Source organism: Amphibalanus amphitrite, unplaced genomic scaffold (genome assembly GCF_019059575.1).
Source record: "Amphibalanus amphitrite isolate SeventyFive unplaced genomic scaffold, NRLGWU_Aamphi_draft 001331F_arrow, whole genome shotgun sequence".
NCBI classification, from domain to species: domain Eukaryota; kingdom Metazoa; phylum Arthropoda; class Thecostraca; order Balanomorpha; family Balanidae; genus Amphibalanus; species Amphibalanus amphitrite.
Window position 1 is genome coordinate 71,133 of NW_024882824.1, and position 19,712 is coordinate 90,844.

The window sequence follows — 19,712 nt, forward strand, 5'->3', positions numbered from 1 at the left end:
TTAATGCAACAATAAGTTATTTTTCAAGCAAACATGCAATGTAAATTAAACCAATTGATCTCTTTTTCAGGTACGTACCATTAGAGCAAATTGTTCCAAAAAATGGAATAGTTATACAAACCAGGACCGGGTGGACGCCGCTGTCGCCCTCGCCAAGTGGTTTAGCGGAAACTGCCTGCTTATAATTAATTAGGTATACCTACATATACGGAAACTGCGCCGAAAGCTGGCCGACCACCTACTGCAGATGTGTGTGTGTGTGTGGAGGAGCCAGACGCCTCCAAAGCTCCCATTCACCAGAGTGAAGTTCTTTATAAACGATTGTTTGCTAATTGCTTTATGTCTTATGAGCGATTACTTGCTGTCCTATACTTTATGCTTTCGGTTAAGTGTTCAACCAAATATTATGAACGCCGAACGGGGAGGAAGGCTAGCGGGTCTTGTGATTGATTTATAGTTTTGATGGCGCTTTTTCATGACTCATGCCATATTATTGCTGCAGTTTGCAGTCCACTGTTTCATGTATTTGTGTTTCATTTGACGTGTCTGTAGTCGTTTGAAATAAACATTCAATCAAAGTCAACCACTACTTTCCTTTCGCAATGCTCGATGACCGGTTAACAGAGCATATGAGTGACCGTAGCAATTTTAAATATGCATTAAAACCACACAACCTGCTGAAAGTGCATTGGCTGCTCCTTGCTACTTGATCCAGTGTGAAGCAAAAGCAAGATGAAGTCAAGTCGAGACTTGAGAAAACAGGAGCCGTCACTCGAGCCGAACCCGAGCAAAGCCACAGCAGTTTGCAATGTATAAACCCCATTCACTTCTATGGCTTAAGTCGGGATAGACAGGGCACACAGAGTGGGCTTGCCGGAGTTCAGCCCGCTCGGGCCCAGAGTAATTTCCATTATGTAAATGGATTCACTGCTCGGGCTTAAATCGGGCTAACGCCAATCGTCGCTCAACTAGGGCTAAACTACGGCTGCCCGGAGCTCGCAGAGTGGGCATACCTCCGGCAGAGCATGGGCTTTAGTCGGCGTTTCTGTGTCATACGCCGACTTTAGCCCAAGCCCTAGCCGACTTTAGCCCGACTAAAAATCTCGGGCAATCCGCACTTGAGCCTGCTTGGGCCCGGAGCAAAATTGCTGGCTGGGTAATGGGGAGGTTGCAAAATTGACCTGACCTTAGGTCATCGATATCAAAATTCTGAGATATACATTTTGTACATGCTATTGCTCTTAGCAATCGCTGAAAGTTTCAAAGCGATCGGTCACTCGATGTAGCTATGACAGACATTGAAACTTTTTATGAGGTGAGGTCACTTCAAGTGACCTGGTGACCTGACCTTGAATGACCTTGGTCTGAAATTTTCACAACATGTGTAGAATTGATGTACGATAAGGTGTACCAAAAACGGCGGCGCTCCGCGCCGCCGTTTTTGAGATATTCGCGAAAAACCACAAGGGGGGGGTGTTCAAACACCCCCCCCCCCCAGCAGGGCGCGGGTAATAGACAATTCTGTCGCAGCCCTTGTATCGGTTCGTTCCGTCAGCACCAGGGGATGGCGACAGAATTGCACTGAACGCAGACTGACACCAGGCTGCGCGAGCCGGTCTCATCACCCGTTGTCGCCTCAAGATATGGTGCACTGCAGACATAATTGCAACGAAATCGGTTTTCATAACATGCTTGTACCGCAACGTCATTACCTCAGGCACGCCACGTATGCATAAGTATCAGTGCTTGAACAACGCAATGTGGCACACGTAATCTAAGCACGTACACTGCAACTGCATACACGTATGTAAAATGTGGGTATTCAGGACTCAGATCCGTCGCCCACCTGACTGCATGGTGAAGATGATGAAGGAGGCCGTCATGATCCAGGTGGCGTCGTCCCAGCTCATGTCGGCCCGATCCTCCGGTAGAGGCGCCGCCGTGCTGTTGGTCATGTTGTCCATGTCGTAGCCCGTTACCACCTCTGCAAAAACCGCAATAATAACCACCATAAGCTTCTGATGGTTATCGAATTTATCGCGTGCCGACCCCGTGTTATGAAGCAGGGCACTTAAGAGTCGTTTTGAAGCATCTGTATAAGTATGTTTTTTTTTTCTCGAATGAAAACTAGTCAGTGTATTTATTTAGGCCCTACAAAAGGCTCAATGAAAGAGATGCCAAAATATGAAAATTATCAGCTAGCAAATATAACTAAGCGCATATAAATTGAATTGAATTAACATAGATAAAACTTGTCGTAATCTAAAACGACGCAGTTGAAGTCAACCTTATATATCATAATGGCACTTTTATCGAGTTCTTGAATTACTATCACACGAGGCTGTCTGTACATTATTCAAACGATTTCTTTTGACAGACGAAAAAACATAGGGATAACATCAGGCTAGTTACGAATATGCAAATAAATGATCTCACTCTTTGAACTTGATCATATTTTTAGCTTTGCCGTGAATCGTAAATATTTTAAAGTTGATAGTGTCTTTTCCCTATGATAGTTCAAGAAAGTTGTTTTTGTATTTACTTTTTTGCTCTATTGGCTGGCGCCTGGCGCCTGCTTGCTCTCGGCATTTTAATCAAGCGTGTCTACTGTCGTCTCTGCATAAATCTACATATTCGCTAGCATCTGTGGATATTTAGAAATGCTCACACGGAAAAAAAAACATTTAAGAAAACTTTCAAATTAACCCGCGCCTCTCTGGGGTCTGCGTATAACGCACCTTACTGGGGGGAGGGGGGGGGGGGGCTCTTCATAGCCCCCTCCTAACTCCGAAACTACTGGGCCGATCGTCAAAATTCAAACGGCGTCTGATAGTCCCGGAAAAAACTGTCGAACGAAACCTAATTTCATTGACCTCGAGTTCACCGATGACGTCACAGGTCAGCTCAAAGAAAAATTATTAGCATTTTGGCTTGTTCACATTTTGGGGTCTGGCCGCCGTCTTACAAGTCAGATCAGGCTCATTTTTGGTTTACACACTCGTGAACAGATGCTTTAGATACCCTGAGGGTACCAAACTTGTACTTTGATTTTCATGTCAGGGTCAGGTCATCACAGGTCACGGAAATATTATATCATGCGTCGGTCACGTGACACATGTTTTATCGTCCATTTAGGCCATTATATCGAATTCGTTTGTGTCATCCGAGGTCATTTTGAGTCGAATTTAGCTTAGGTCAGTTCACTTTCAGGCAAAAAAGGTCAAATTTTGAAACTAAATTTTTCAAAAAAAGGTGTCTATTGGATGCAGTTTGAGCTCAGGAACACGATTGTGCTATTTATATTGGTGTCCGATGTCAAATACGTACTAAAAATTGATTTGAAAAATTAATAATTGTGATTTTTTGCAATAATGCGTATAACTTTGCCATTTTTGAAGATATTTAGCTAAAACTTGCTAGAGTAAGTCATAAGCATGCGTTCTATCACATGTATCCTGGTTGTTTTCGAAAAGTCAAAAACTTTTTGAAAAAATATAAAAATATAAATTTTGAATTTTATTATATTTTTTTTTTCAAAATTTTCAAAAAATTTGAAAATCCGAGACAATAGTTTGATAGCGCAGTCTCTTCTGAGCCCTCTCATGCCAAACAATTGGGTCTAGCTTAAAAACTGAGCTCTTGGGAGCGATTGCAGTGGTTCAATGTTTTGCGTCGAAATCGGCCGAACATGACGTCACTCTGACGTCATTTCCAGCTGACCTATGGTAGCTACGAAGTTCATATTTTGACACAAGGTGTCAAATTAATGCAGCCGAAGGTACTGAAAGTTTGGCGTCGATACATCAAGCGGTTTGGAAGTTATTGCAGAAAAACGGGAGGGGGGCTATGAATAGCCCCCCCAGTGGGGCGCGGGTTAAGTGATCTCGAAAATACTTCATATTCTGAAATACTTATTTGAATTCTTTCTTCGAGGCTTTCTTGTAACATCTTTATATGCACTCGTAGTAGATGTACTCGTAGTAGACCTACCAACAATGCTTTTCGATTTTTAACGAGAGATTCGTGAGACTGTTAGAAAATTCAACCAAAACCTCGAGAAAAATCGAAGTGACCGGCACCAAGCGCTTTTCCCGGCAGTGAGATCAGCCGAAACCTTATGCTCATTTTGCGCCTTCATCAGAATATGAGAACAAGTTGTCGACACACGAAAAAACTGATACGATAAGTCGATGATACCCAATTTTAAGGTCCTAGGTTATTGGCTGACCTTCCAGGTCAGGTCAATGACCCAAAAGTCGGGAAAATCGGGACCCGTTAGAAAGCCGTAAAGTGTGGCTGCTATGGGGTTTTTCGGGGCGCTGATCACGAAAATCGTGTTAGTTTTGATCACAGATGATGTCTTTAAGCATTTAGACCAGGTCGGGTCAGGTCAGGTCAACCAGTAGGGGTCGTGACGGGTATTCGTAGTACGTGTCAACCGCCTCTGACAGCTTCGTAACATGTTACAAAGGCACCAAAACTACTTCGTTAACCCGCGCCCGGCTGGGGGTCCTGGATTTCCACGCCCTGCTGGGGGGGGGGGGTGTTTGAACACCCCCCCCCCCTTCTAACTCGGCTCCTGGGCCACGTAGCGATACGCGGAAGGCGGCGTTCGAAAGAGCGTCAAAAATAATGAGGAAATCACTTCGGTCAATTTTTTGGTCAGGTCAAAGGTCAGGTCACCAGAGGTCATTGAAGGCAAAATTTCGCCGATTTCCAGGTCGAATGTCGACAATTTCCAAGAAGCCAACGCATAACTCGGGAACCAATAGAGCTACAGCGCCGCGGAAAAGCGCATTCGATAGCCCTATTAACGCCCTTTCTGAGTAATTTTCTCAGATTTGACCTAACTTCAACGGTTTTGCCTGCAGGGGGCAAAAACTGCAAAAATAACCGATTTTTTCGGAAACAGTTTTTCTGCAATAACTTTTGACCCAAGCCTTGTACGAGCTTACTTTTACCGGCATCGTGTTCCTCTCGTCAAGACGCATCGAATGAACTATAACTTGACCTTGAAAGGTCAACTTGAAAATTTGACCTCAGGTCAAGGTCATGACCTGACCGGAAAGGGTCATGTTGCATATCAGTCGATCCGTATCGTCGAGCTGAACACATCTAAGGCATTTTCATCGCTCTAGCATGCCTCTATCAAAAGTTATTTGCGAAAAACTGTTAGATACCATTCGTGACCTAAGATGACCTCAGGGCATAAACAGGGGTCACGGACACCATTTTCGTGTTCAGTGTGTCTAAACCACTTGTAATTCAGTGTTTGGGAGTGTTTATAATGTCTTTCGTCCAAAAGAGGCGCATTTCAATATTCTCCCATTGACTTATAATGGGGAGGTCGCAAAATTGACCTGACCTTAGGTCATCGATATCAAAATTCTGAGATATACATTTTATACATGCTATTGCTCTTAGCAATCGCTGAAAGTTTCAAAGCGATCGGTCACTCGGTGTAGCTATGACAGACATTGAAACTTTTTATGAGGTGAGGTCACTTCAAGTGACCTGGTGACCTGACCTTGAATGACCTTGGTCTGAAATTTTCACAACATGTGTAGAATTGATGTATGATAAGGTGTACCAAAAACGGCGGCGCTCCGCGCCGCCGTTTTTGAGATATTCGCGAAAAACCACAAGGGGGGGTGTTCAAACACCCCCCCCCCAGCAGGGCGCGGGTTAATGTTCAAATGGTTTCTAAATTCGAATTCAGCTTCAAAAACTAGCCTAGCAACACGTGAAACTCGAAAAAGTGAACCGAGGTCACCAAAGGTCAATGACCTGACCTGAACTTCAGGTGACCTTGACACCTACCCTATTGTATGGGAGCAACACCAAATCACATGTTTGAACGTTTGAAACCACGAAAAACTTGCACACGCGCGGCTAATGCGAACCGACATACGCCGAATCGCGATTCCAGCCAAACATGGCCTAGAGAAATAGGTCACAGGTCAAAGGTCACTTGGGTCAGGGTCATGAAATTCTCAGAATAGGTGTAAAATTGATCAACTCGAGGGTACGTACTGAAAGTTTTGTCGCGATCAGCCGCTTATTGCGCGAGTTATTCGCGAAAAACCATGGGGGGGGGTTCATTCGACCCCCCTAAACATGCAAGGGCCTGTCATACAGGAAAATCACAGAGGTAGGGTTCATGGGGACTGGTATGGTTAGGCCCGATCACATATCTTATTAGGTCTGATGACATACTGTCTTAGAACCTTGAGTCTGAAAGTTACGATAACGATGAAAATACCAGTAGGTACCTACGGCTGCTTATGTATGTGCTGATGTAACATAAAATGGCTTACTATGTATCAAGTGTTCACATCATGCTCCGTATTGAATATCTGATACAAATTATTAAAAGCACCACCAATCATTTCTTAATTAGCTTGCAATATACATTAAAGTTACACGCTCTGCGTCTCTATCCTATCTCTGGAAACTCAACTAACTGAGCAGACGAGATCTTTTACAGGTACATAGGTGCAAATTTATACAATTGACTTTCAGCTTCACAGCATTCATCATGGCCGTCTTTAGCTGTGGTCAACTCGGACATACCTGCTGTGAGCGAAGGGCGAGGATGAAAGCTCGTTCGGGGCATGACGACCACCCGCTGCTCTGAACTGAGGTGTCCGATCGACTGATGACACCTCCAGGGGGCTATTTAGCCCTGCCTGGCCTCCCCAGGGCCAGCCGGCGCTCCCTGACCGCCCGACCCGACCGCTCGCGGTACCGCGCGCTGCCGACGCGGCCTACACCTGCTGCGCGTCTCCGCGGTCATCCCAGCCACCGGGTGAGTCGGCAGCGCGCCACACCGGTCAATATGTGCACATTGCCGCGCAGGGGTCCGGGGACAGGGCAGGGTGGGAGGCCTGAGCGTGACTGAGAGCCCAAACGCAGCTGCAGGCTGATGGTCTTTAGCTATATTTATCATCGAGCCCACCCTTCTCGGAGCTTGTCAAAATAGAAACGAAGAGCTGGATGGATGACTTTGTTAAACGGAAGGAAGCAAACAATAAAAAAGAAATAGTATGCGCAGCGCAACGCTAAACAGTTTTACAGCTGCCGGCTCAACTAACCACAAAGCGCAATCACCAAGAGTAACGAGGAAACGAGGTATTCACTAATAGATCAAGACACGAACCACTGAGGAGTAAAGCCACTCCCACCGACAGCTCTCTGCGTGATCGCCAGTCGCTTTGTTGGACACGCAAGCAATGTCCTTGCAATTCTCATTTATTTATTTATTTTATTGTTTTTAGATGTACTTACATATTACAATGCTACTTCTGAACGTACATTTAGCCTCGCATTCCTGATTCCGATGCATCGAAAATGATCAGTACCTCTTTGCAGATATCATTCAACCCGTGCGCCACTGGTCTTATGGATTTCGATTTTCGACGCCCTGCCTGTTGCGAAGAGGCTGAACACTACCGTTTTAACTCGGTTCATGGGCCACGTATTACCTCGCTTCACAGACCCGTTTGACGCTAAGGCCCAAACGGTAGGCAGAGTTAGAAATGACGTCCAAAGCCATGAGAAGATTGAACTATGAATTTTTATGCCAAGGGTCAGGTCGCAAGAGGCAAACAAAGGACAAGCTTCGCCTATTTCGACAAATCGACGCATAAATCTAGGACGAATAAAGCTAAGGTCAAGCTCCACGGGAGACTTAACCCGCGCCCCGCTGGGCTATTCAGCCATACGCCATACAGCCATACATACCATACATACAGCCACACAGGGGGCAGATTCTGCCCCTCCCCTGTCTAACTTCCGAACCGATGGTCGTAGAAAGACGGGGAAAACGGCAATCGAAAGCTCTAAACAAGGCGGATCTAAAGAGTCCAAATTTTTTGCTTAAGTAGGTCAGAGGTCAGGTCAAGGTCAGGTCAAGGGTACAAAATGCAAGTTTCTACAGTATCGGCCTTGCACCGTAGTTGCCGAAGAATGGACTGAGACTGATTGCCCAAAACGTGTTATTAGACTACCAAGACAATATTCGTTGCACACAATGTCATTCAAAGGTCAAGGTCAGGTCAGGTCACCAAAAACAAAATATAGAAAAGGGCATGTGCGACACATGTTTTATGGGTCATTTTACTCATATAATTCAATAGGCACACTCAATAAGTGATATGAACCACCTCTGGATGAATTTAAGGTCGAGGTCAGGTCAAGGTCAGGTCAAGTGAGGTCAAATTTTGAAGTTTGTTGTTAAGGCCTAAAAAGGTGTTTATCTGATGCAGTTTTTCACGGCAAATCGAATGGTGCTATTTCTGTTTCCGTACGAGGTCTATAACTACAAAAAATCATTTTTCAAAAATTTTGTGTGTCGTGACGTCATAAAATTTTGAATAACTCCCACATTTTTGAACCGATTCTTCTAAAAATTGGTATGTAGGTGCAGATAGACCACGTCTCTGACATATGTACCGTTTTTTTCGATACACTCAAAATTTTGGATTTTATAATTATTTTCCCCAAAAAGTTAGTTTTTTTAAAGAAAAAAATTGGCCTTAATCCAAAATTTTCAAAAACCGAGATTGCCATTTGATAGACAAAGTGAATCACGTATAACTTTTTTTTGTTACGTCTTGATCCCTATAAAAATGAAGATGTTAGCGGCGTTTGAAATTTTGCCGTTTTTGAGGCGAAAATGGCGAACACGACGTCACTAAAACATCAATTTCTCAACAATTTTCCGACGGATTTCGCTCAAATTTTCAGGGAACGTGTCAAATTGATGTATAATAAGGTACTAAAAGTTGTGACGTCGTTGGCGTAACGCGTTTAGAAGTAATTGGCGAAAAACGGGAGGGGGGCAGATTCTGCCCCCCCCCCCCCAGCGGGGCGCGGGTTAACCCTCGCTCATATAGGGCGGGGGGTCGAACGGACTTCCCTCGTTTTTTTTTCAGATAACTCGCGCAAAAGCGACCGATCGCGACGAAACTTTCAGTACCCTCGAGCTCATCAATTCCACAATTACCCTGGCTGTTTTATGACCCTGAAGCTTTGACCTGTGACCTGTTTCTCGAGGCCATGTCAGGCCGGAATCGCGAAACGGTGTATGTCAGTGCACACTATCCGTGCGATTCCAGTCTTTTTGTGGTTGTAAATGTTTCAACATGTGAATGCTGTTTGTCCTATATGCATGATGCTGGGTGTCAAGCTCACGCGCAAGCCAGGTCAGTACCTATCATTGACGCTAGGTGACCTTTTCCAGTTTTGCATGCTTAACCCTCGCCCGCACATGGGGGGGGGGGGGGGTTGCCACCCCTCCCCCCAGGTAGTCTTTCTGCTCTGCACTCGACATTTTTAGAGCTAGAAGGCTGATTTTTCGTATAGCTGCTCCTCTATCCTTTCTTGATGTCCACTTAAACTTTCAAGTTTCTGTGAGTTTTGGTTTCGGAGATATGGCCTTGTTTTCAGGTCATGTCATGACCCAAATGGCCAATTCTCAACATCTTGCGTTTGCTATGGGCCTTGTGAGCTTTTAACGCCCTGATTTCGGCCTTTTTTTGCCAGTCTTACCTAGCTCCCACCTATCATGGGACATGTTGTTCGACGATGTACAGGTGTCAAGGTCAGGGTCAAGGTCAAACTAGGTCATCTAAGATAATTGCGTTTAAGGCAAGCTGAATTTACTTTTTGTGAATTTTTTTTCATGATTGCATTTTTGGTAAAAGCTTCTCAGATCATGATTTCATGTAATATGGACACATAAACAATCGGTGCACACATCAGTATACACACAGACACACACAGACATACAAACACATATAATTGACCTTGACCTAACTTGACCTGAAATGACCTCAGCAGCAAAAACCTGGTCGGGTAGTGTGACAAAGAGGTTCTAGCTGGCCTGGCACCAGAAAACGGCATCGTCATCGGTATATGATAAGCAGCGCACTTCATATCCAACGGTGACCCAAAACAGCAACATGTTTTAGTTTGACCTGACCTGGAAGGTCAATGACTGACCTGAGAAGGTAAAACTGGGTATCGTTGGATTCATCTCTTCCCAAAGAATCTTTTTGGTTCTTACCCCTAAGCTCTATCTCCAACAGGAACGAAATGGCGCGGGGGGGGGGGTGGCAACCACCACCCCCATGTGCGTTCTAGGATGGAAAAATGGCATGTGCGGGCGAGGGTTAATTCTAGAGTAGTTTTGGAGGTGATTTCGAACTTAGCACCCATTTGAACAGTTGAAAGGTAGTTTTGGTGTCCATGTAACATGTTAGAAAGCACTCAGTGGTGATTGGTTGACACCCATGATGGATAGCCGGCAGGAAGCCTACTGGTTGAGCTGACCTGATCTGACCCAAGCTACCCGAAATGCATGAACACATCATCTGTGATCAAAACTAACATGAAATTCGTAATAGGAAAAATGCGGTTAAAACCCTATTAGTGGCAGGCTCCTGGCTACCCCTATTAGTGGCAGGGGGGGGGGGGCTGTTTACGACCCCCTCCCCTTGATATCTCGAGATCTAAAGGGCCGATTTTCAAAATTCAAACGGCATTCGATTTCGCTCAACGTGGTCTACATTTCTAAAAAATAAAAATTAAAAAATGTCAATAGGGGGTAGAGGGGGGTAAAAACGGGCAAATTGCAGATACATTTTATAAGACTGTTTATCACGGCCAGGTTTCTGAACCAATCTTAACGCAACTTTTGCCGATCGATAGAGAATGAACCAGGAATTCACATGGATCCTAAAAATATGCATTTTCAAAAATCATAGGCGGATACAGATCATTGAGATTGGGGGTACACAAAAAGTATAGTAAATTAGGTTTTTGTTGGTACTGTTTCTAAAAAGGGTGGTAATGGTCTTGTTATGTTACAATTTTCTTATGAGAGAACGACTACAATTGTATTGGTCATGCATAGGCGGTGTCAGGGCACCTATGTTGGGAGGTAAAACATAACCCCCCCCCCCTTTTTGGACGCCTGGATCCGCCTATTATAGCAAAAACGTGTCAAAAGAGGATGCACAATAACTTTGTATATGTTATCACATGATACCTTTCATTCACTGTTCGTAAAACTGGTGCATACAGTTATAATACATCAGCATCGTGATCTTCGCCCAAATGACTCGCTTCACGAATACGACCCCCCAATTCCCAGTGCTCTGGAGCCGCCCCTGGTAAAGTTATGAACTTGAAATTTTGAGGGACTGTGCCCAATTTAGTTTTAGGAAAAGTCAGAAAATTTCAGCATCGTAGCTTCAGCGGTTTCGGAGATATTCCCGAAAAACCTGAGGGGTGGATAAAAACAACCCCCCTGCCACTAATAGGGTTAAAACCCCAAAATCTCGCTTTACGAACTTCTAGCAGGTCCCGATTTTCAGATTTTAGGGTCATTGACCTAACCTGGAAGGTCAACCAATGACATGGAACATTAAAATTTAAATGGCTGAGTTGGTCCTACGGATCCCTAACCCTCTATACGTTAGACGCTGTAAAAGGCGAATGTAGGCGAGGGTTGTAAGGAAACGGATTAGCGTGATCATTTAATCTTGATATTATATCTTTTACATTACCAATGGACACGGGTCTTCATGGAGGATGCATGGAGATCTCAGCAATGATAACAAAATTGGTAACTTATTCATGGCGGCCATCATGAGCTATGACTGACGTGTCTGAGCGCTGTGACCTGCACCTGTTCTCAGATGGCCGGCGAGTCCCGAGAATCCCCCATTAGAGAAACGCCGCTGTGACAGCGCCGTCCAGTATTTACCTTTAGAGCTCTCGGTGACTGAGGCCTATCACCGTCAGTTGTGGAGACGCTAATGGAACTGGTCATTACTTATCAAATAACTGAGTCATCATCGAGTGAAGAGGTACAAATTTCTACCAATGCTAATAAATGTTTATGAAAGATGCCATGAAAGACATTCCCGCTTAGGCTTTTCTTTCCATCTATCCTGAATTACTTTCCTTCATATTTCAAAACATGGTTTTCAAAGCACATAACCTCACTACATAGTTCATACATGTTGTTCTGTGTATTGAGCTAGAGGTGAAACATTTAGGGACAACATGCAACTCTCCGAACGGCATGCATGCAAAATGCAAATACCTCAGGTCAGGGAAGGTTTAACATCCAACAGTTCTGTGTGCCGCACGTATACCTCCCAAATGCAGGCTAAACAAGTTACGTTTTACATCATCTGCGGGATGGACGGAGGCGGTGGTCCTGGGGCTCGGAGGGAAAATGATTTTTTTTTTAATTTTGCATCCCGGTTGGCTATGCCAGACGGTCGTTGGTTTCAGGTGAAGATAGTCAGCCGGCTCAGTGGAAAACGATGGGTGGGACATGGTCATTGGTCGGTGTCCCGAAAAGCTAGCTTTCATGAATTATCCGGCTCCCGCCTCGCGAAATATGTATTCCGGCTCCGGTTACGAATAATTGCTCAGCACCGGCAGCCCTAAACAAATCTGCTGTTTCACGCTAAACAGCTCTGCCTCCAGAAGCCCTCATACATCTTACAATTCAGCCCGAACTACGAGGAAAGGAAGAAACTACGACATGTTGGCGAAGAAGATAATTTCCGTCAATAGAGCCCACATATAACCCATATTTAGCCCGCAGATTCATCTCAACTGCGAGACTTCCCGGATGAGCGTGAAACTCGCACGACACAGATCTCTTGGGGTAAGAAATATGTGCCCTCAACCATTCGGCGGCACTCTCATCAGTTTGAACCAGAGGGTTAACAAACGACGGGACTTGCGCAGCAGATTGTGGCTCACTCAGCAGAGTCAGAGTGCTGAGCATGACACTAAACGACTTTCACACCATCATTTTAAACCATTAAAGGGACCCTCCCACCTTCAAAAAAGTTAATGAATTGGCATGAAAGTGATGTCGCTCGGTTCAGAAAGAGCAAAAACGAATACCTACCAAATTTCATCGAAAAATATTCACCGGTTTTCAAGATATTAGACTTTTACTTTTGTTTACTTTTTGGGATCTCCGCTGTTCCTAGCGACTTTATTTGAAAGTGCGGCATTTGTTGCGCGCAAAGCAGCGCATATTTACGTCTGGACAACGAGTTGCGTTGGAGAGTCCGGAAATAGTGGCGATTTCAGGACCGCAAGAATGGACCGTCATTGGAATGATTCTTTTTGAAACCGTGCACTGTTTTCGGCCGGAATTTATTAGTTACTACAAAATATTTTGTAATTACGTTTCCACCAAGAATGAATGCCATCAGGGCTAATTTTTTACTACTTTTGCATTTTGTCAAGAAGCATATAGTGCTGTTATATTGCAGTTTTTGCGCGTTTGTTACAAAATATGAAGCGAATAAGCGTCAGTGTTATTCATCAGTGCCAAACTTGAGGGGGAGATATGCTAATTGCTTTTGCCCATCCACTAGAAGTTATGATTAAATATTTTGCTTTGTGTATTCCAAAAGGAGAGGGAACTATTTTATTTGTGCCTTCATGTCAGAATTGAAGGTGGATCATTAAATTTTCAAGGCAGCTTACAAACAAGCATTTGGTCTTTCTCGTATATAAGCAGTGGCTAAGAAGAAAAGGTCGATCAATCCTGAAGTTCAGTCATCGTACCTCAACTTGGCAGCAAGATCCCCAAGGACAGAGGTTATATTGTAAACCTGTCCTGTAAATCAAAGCATTTTTGTGCCTGCAAAGGCTTAAGCTATTTGTGGTGTGTTCGGAGTGAGGCTATATGGCCGTTTTTGTTGTATGTTTATGTGGAGATTGAATATAACTGTGACCCTTTGCTTGTTTGTATACTTACTATGGTCAAACAGGGAACAGCACATTCACATAACATACTCACCTAGCACCTAACCCATAGCTGTACCCTGCAAGATCTGTACTTGTTCATGTCTCGAGCATTAACAAAGCACTAAAGTAGCTAAGTAATCATTTCCCACATTTTCTGAGCATCTTACATGACATACAGCAGTGCAGAGCAGAGAGCAGAGCAGCTTCAGAGAAGAAACACTTTAAATGCACAGACTCACACCAGCCACCCAATGAGCCAGTTCCTCAGTTGACGGTTTCCCTGGATGCAGCTTGGCAAGGTGAGCTAACTATAGGCAAGCTGAAGGTTAGCAGGTAAGATTGAGTTAGGGTGAGTACCTACCTTTAACTGGGTGCTACTGCTATGCAGGTCTTGGGTAGGCTGCAAATATGTGTGACGATTGAGGTTAGGTCAGCTGTCAGGTCAGGTTATTCAGCTATGCCTAATGCTCAGGTCACATTTTTATGGACACTTTGCAAATTAAAAAAACTAGCATAACCTAATCTAAGCTAACCCGATTAAACCTACACAACTGCCGACTATAGGAACTAAGCACCTACCTACTTGTGCCTACATCTCATACCATGTCAAAACTCAAAGTAGAGTTCCTTGGTGGAAGATTACCCTCAGTACTTTTTATCCCAGCCCTGTGAAGAAAACTAATGCTTCTAAGCTCTGAGTCACTGCCGGCCATCCACAGGAAGAAACGCTGAGACTGAGAGCTTTGCCATTGTATATTGGACCAACAATCATGAATCACTATCATGAATGACTATGAACACATCATATGATCACATCGTTGCATGGATTGTCACATAGACAATTTTATAACAATCCTTTTTTCAAGAAATACAGTAATGATTAACATCAAAATCAACATAAAGTGGATTTAGTGATCCAAGCTTTCTCCTCCAGTTGCAGTAGCAATGGAATGATTGCATGTTTCATTTGCCAGACACTGAGTACCTGTCCCTGATGCACATTACAATCTGCATAGCATCTAAGCATAGTAAAGCTGCCAAAGTCCATTCATTCTAGATTTTTAACTTGATAGTTAGCACTAATTTATCTTGCTGTTGTAAGTTATCATTCAATATTCATACCAATACATCAATATGCGCTCATCAATCAACATTTTCTAGAATGATCCTGCTCAGCGTGCTCTTCAGTATTGCTCCAAGATCTGCAATATTATAGCTTGTTTTCGGCCAATAAGCTCTTTTAATTTTAATTTTTTGCTGTTATATGAGCCCGATCAACTTGCTTTTATCAACCAAAATTTCATAACTTCAAGTTCAACTTGATTGATATTGCTCAGGAGTCAGGACCTCTGTCAGCCTCCTGGATACTTCGGATTGTTTTCAGTCACATGCTTCTTAAATATGATATAAGTCAATATAAGGGATTCAAAACATCCAACAAAACGACGTACAAGAGTACGGAAACCACCAGATAAACTTAAAAAGCGCCTTGGAACAGAGCTAAGTGGTGCTCCATTTGTTTGTTTACAGTGATTGTAGTGCTGATATATTTTAAGGACTCTGAAGGTCGGCTTATAAAAAATGAAACGTTTTTACAAAAATTGTAAGGCAAGTAATATTTATCTGAAAGAACTAAAATATTCAAAAGCCAAACACTATGAAATACATGAATCGGAACGAAAAAGTAACCCAAAAATCCAACCTAATCACCGGCTCCTAAAACTGCAACAAAATCAACACTTTTCCCCGCAACTCGTTGTCCAGACGTAAATATGCCAAAGCAGCATATACCACCGCGTGCTACAAAACGTTTTAGTCAAACATTTAACGGACGTTCGAAAGCCTGATGACGTCATCAGATTCCCGTAATGGTTAAGAGATAGGGACCACGCTGGTCCCACCCTGCAAGTAAAGGGAAGAAATTTCTTGAACACCATAAAGCTGCGGGGGTTGCGACCAGGATAAATGGTGGTTTCTGAGCCTGGCCGCAAACTTGGCTATCTCAACTCAAAACTAATGTTAAGGTGGGAGGGTCCCTTTAAAGGGACCCTCCCACCTTCAAAAAAGTTAATGAATTGGCATGAAAGTGATGTCGCTCGGTTCAGAAAGAGCGAAAACGAGTGTCTACCAAATTTCACCGAAAAATATTCACCGGTTTTCGAGATATTATACTTTTACTTTTGTTTACTTTTTGGGATCTCCCCTGTTTCTAGCGACTTTATTTAGAAGCAATAATTTGGCAGCCTTGAAGTGCGGCAGACGTTGCGCGCAAAGCAGCGTATACCACCACGTGTTAACGATGGTTTAAGTCTAAGATTTAAAAATCATTAGATCTCCGCTGACGTCACAAATTCTAAGGGGGCATTCCAATGCATTAGCCCCTTAGAATCCAAAAACTACAAGTTTGAAATTCCATATCTCCGAATTAAAGCATTTTTTGATGTTGTGACTGTGAGTGCCCAAACCGGTATTTGCAGGCCATGGCCACCAATTTGGCTATCTCAACTCAAAACTAATGTTAAGGTGGGATGGTCACTTTAAGATCAAGCGTTGACCTGAGGTCATTTAGGTCACTTCGGAAAATTTATACAACAACTTTTGGATGTACGGGTAGGAATAATTGTGATGTAAAACATGCACAACTTTGATTGCCTATGTATGCATAGACTATATTTATTACCAATACAAAATCGAGATCAATAAAAAAAATGCGGGCTGAAGGCCATGAAAGAGCAGCTAATGAAGGTTACACTTGAAAATATCTAAGGCTGCCCCGGTCTCCCCTACTCTTGCAGCATTTTATTGGTCAAATAGCGTTCTAAAGTTGCCCTATATTCATCGTCTGCTGCGTGCATATATAGTAGGTATACATTAGTGATTTCACTTACAGAAAATCGGAATACCGATACCAAACCAAATATCAACCAAAAACGTGAGGAAATACCGAAACCGAACCGACCTAGGAACATGAGGCAAATACCAAATTTATACCAATTTATCAGCCTCTTATATATAAGTGAGGGTTCATAATACCAACAAAATACCAAATATAGGATGATTGAAATACCAAATGCCAAGTTGTATCGGTTTGGTATCGATATACCAAAATGTTGGTATCCGACCCTCGCCCCGTTGGGGGGGGGGCATGTTGGCCCCCCCTGTGGTTTTTACTGAATAGCAAGAAAACGGCGGCGCGTAGCGCCGCCAAATTTTTAGTACCTTCCCGGGCATCAATTTGACACCTTAACACCAAATTTCAAGTCTTAGGTCACCTTAGGTCAGGAGTTATTGAGGTCAAATTGAGGTCATGTTCGAGCAAAAATGAGCAAAAAACATGCAATCTTGAAACGCTCACCAAATCTACAGTTATCAAGTAATTTCAAAGTTATTTATATGGTCTAGTAGACAAAAAGCGGCGCTACAAAACTGCTATCTCGGATTTTCAAAATTTTGGGTTTTTGACACAAAAAAAATAAAAAAAATGGATTTTTTTTAAAGAAAAACTAAAAAAAAATCAAAAAAATTTCCGAATTTCGAAAAAAAACCGGAATATATGTGATAGTACCTGTGCTCTTCTATATGCATACCAAATTTCAGATCGATATCTCGTTTTTTGGCCAAGTTATAGCGAAAAAACTGTTCAAAAATGATGACGTCAAATTTTTGAACTCAATTTTTAGCGATTCTAGACCACGTATGGCAAAACAAAGACCACCATTGAGCTCCTCGTGACGAGTTGCATCGATTCGATACCCATTTTATGCAAAAATATCAACTTTGAAATTTGACCTAATTTGACCTGACCTTGACCTGACCTTGACCTGACCTTGACCTGACCTTGACCTGACCTTGACCTGACCTTGACCTGACCTTGACCTGACCTTGACCAAAACGTGACCTAAGCTGGCCCCAAAGGCTGCCTGACCCACATAATCGCATTTGTCATGTAAAATGGACCATAAAACATGTATCACACGAAACTTTCATATTGTGACCCCCCAGTGACCTGACCTCTGTGACCTGACCTGGTATCAGTGACCTCAAATAGCAAAATATGTGTTTGAAGAACATTTCCCCATCGATGATTTTCAATGAAATGCATTTTACTCGATTGTACAACGCATTTCTTGAAATGCCTGTAAACGGTGAAAATTGGACCTTTGACCTGACCTGTGACGTCATCGGTTTGACCTAGGTCAATAAAATTGGGTCACAAGGTAGTTCCCCGATAAGGCTATCCAACACCGTTTGCCGCTTGTCGCTAGGTTGCGTGGTTCTCGAGATCTTAGGGGGGGGGGGCAAAATGGCCCCCCAACCGGGCGCGTTGCTCGGCAGAGCCCAACGGGGCGCGGGTTAACATCTCTAGTAGGTATACATAGACCTTATTCTGGTCTCAGCTCAGTAACAAAACAAGTGACAACTCGGATCGACTTGGAACTCACACAAGACAGAACTCATGGAGTAAAGAATATTGTGGTACAAACCATTCGGCCGCGCTCCCAGCATGGAACTTGACCTATATACGAGTAGAGGTCAGCAGATGTCACGCGGTCCCAGATTTACCTACCTACATATCCAGTTGTAGCCCAGCCAGCAAAGCTAGGGTGCTACTGCTAGACTTGTCATCAAGTGACTGGTGATGACCTACAATAAGTAGAGTTAGAGTTAGTGCCTTCTAAGAGGTCCACCTGTTTCCGCATCGTCAGATGCTCTCCCGCCCTGGCTGACTCATGTGATTCAGTGACAAATCGACAACCAACAGCGCCAACGGCAGGCAGCACTCACCCATGACCACGTCGACGAGGCTGGCCTCTTGCTCCATGGCTCTGAGCGTCCCCTCCTCGCTGCTGGCTGCTCGGGCAGGTCAGTCGCCCGTGTGGCCTCCTACGCTGCGGCCGTCCCCGGCACAAGTGGCCGGGGTCAGCGGCGCGACCCCGCCCCGCCCCGACCCCGCCGCCCCCTCCCCCCTTCTCCCCGCTCCACCCATCATCATCGGGGCGTGCATGATTTACCTGCAGTGGGCCCGGGGGCGCCGTGACCGGCGGCGGCCCCGTGCATAAGGCATCTGGACGAAATGGCGACCATCGACCAGAGATCGACGGGTGTGAATCGTCACCCGTCAAAAGCGATTGACCTGAGGGCTGTCGTCCTAACTGCTGCTACTCAAAGCAAGGTCGTAACATTGGCTCCCTTACGGGTCACTGCGAGCGGCGAGCTGCTGGTATCTCGTCATGCTGAAGTTTTGTTTGTACGAAATAGCTATCGTTTATTCACATCCTTTGCCCTAGTACCAGGATACCGCGCCTTATACATTGCATCATTTGCTTTTTTGCAGTTATCTTTTACAATTTGACGCTGCCGGAGACATTATGCCGAACACAGCTGGAGTATTTTCGTGTTTCCCGGCCAATCAGGAATGGTGTGAATCGGAGCCATTTCGTGTAACTAGTAGCTGCTACTTGGCAATCGAGGCCGCCCAAGCGACAAGGATGGGCAGTGCGCACAAGGCCTCTGTGGGTCATTAGGGTAAAAGTGCTTGAGAACTGGCGGTCCAGTTTAGAGCTGCGCTAAACGAGCAGAGGGCCAATCAAGAATGCACTGCTGAAGGCCTAAAACGTGAATAAGAGCTGATTACTCGATTTCAGAGTTCGGTGAATAGCCGGCTGTGTTCGATTCTGTCACGTAACCAATTCACGCGTATTACAGATGCATGGGTCGTGAATGGTCCGGTGAATTTTCTGGAAGGTCGGACGTGCTCCGATCGACAGGGCGGGGGACGGTCGGGCATGCGAGCCTGTTGACCGGCTCTGGACCGTGCGGCGGGCATTAAAGCCGCATGGCCGGTGTCACGCACCGTCGCTGAGCGCGCACGGCCACGGCCGCTCCTTCACTGCCGATAGCCATTATTCAGCCGCCCC

At 44.4% G+C, this 19,712-nt stretch overlaps 2 protein-coding genes across 3 annotated transcripts in view; one reads left to right on the plus strand and one right to left on the minus strand.

Annotated features, from left to right (window-relative positions):
• Nucleotides 1-18,706, minus strand: part of LOC122372213 (putative ammonium transporter 3) — a 37,744-nt gene extending 19,038 nt beyond the window's left edge. Inside the window, exons 1-2 of one of the 2 annotated variants that reach the window (XM_043349128.1) lie at nucleotides 6,574-6,803; nucleotides 1,847-1,984 (exon numbers count right to left, since the gene is read on the minus strand). In XM_043349128.1, the coding sequence (XP_043205063.1) occupies nucleotides 1,847-1,984; nucleotides 6,574-6,616 (181 nt within the window). In that variant the 5' untranslated portion in view covers nucleotides 6,617-6,803. Of the gene's footprint in view, nucleotides 1-1,846; nucleotides 1,985-6,573; nucleotides 6,804-18,579 lie in introns of those variants that run through there. The other variant, XM_043349129.1, reaches the window with a different exon arrangement.
• LOC122372217 overlaps nucleotides 6,659-19,712 on the plus strand; it is a 33,965-nt gene continuing 20,911 nt past the window's right edge. Inside the window, exon 1 of the mRNA XM_043349136.1 lies at nucleotides 6,659-6,808. Coding sequence (XP_043205071.1) covers nucleotides 6,659-6,808 — 150 coding nt within the window. The remainder of the gene's footprint in view (nucleotides 6,809-19,712) is intronic.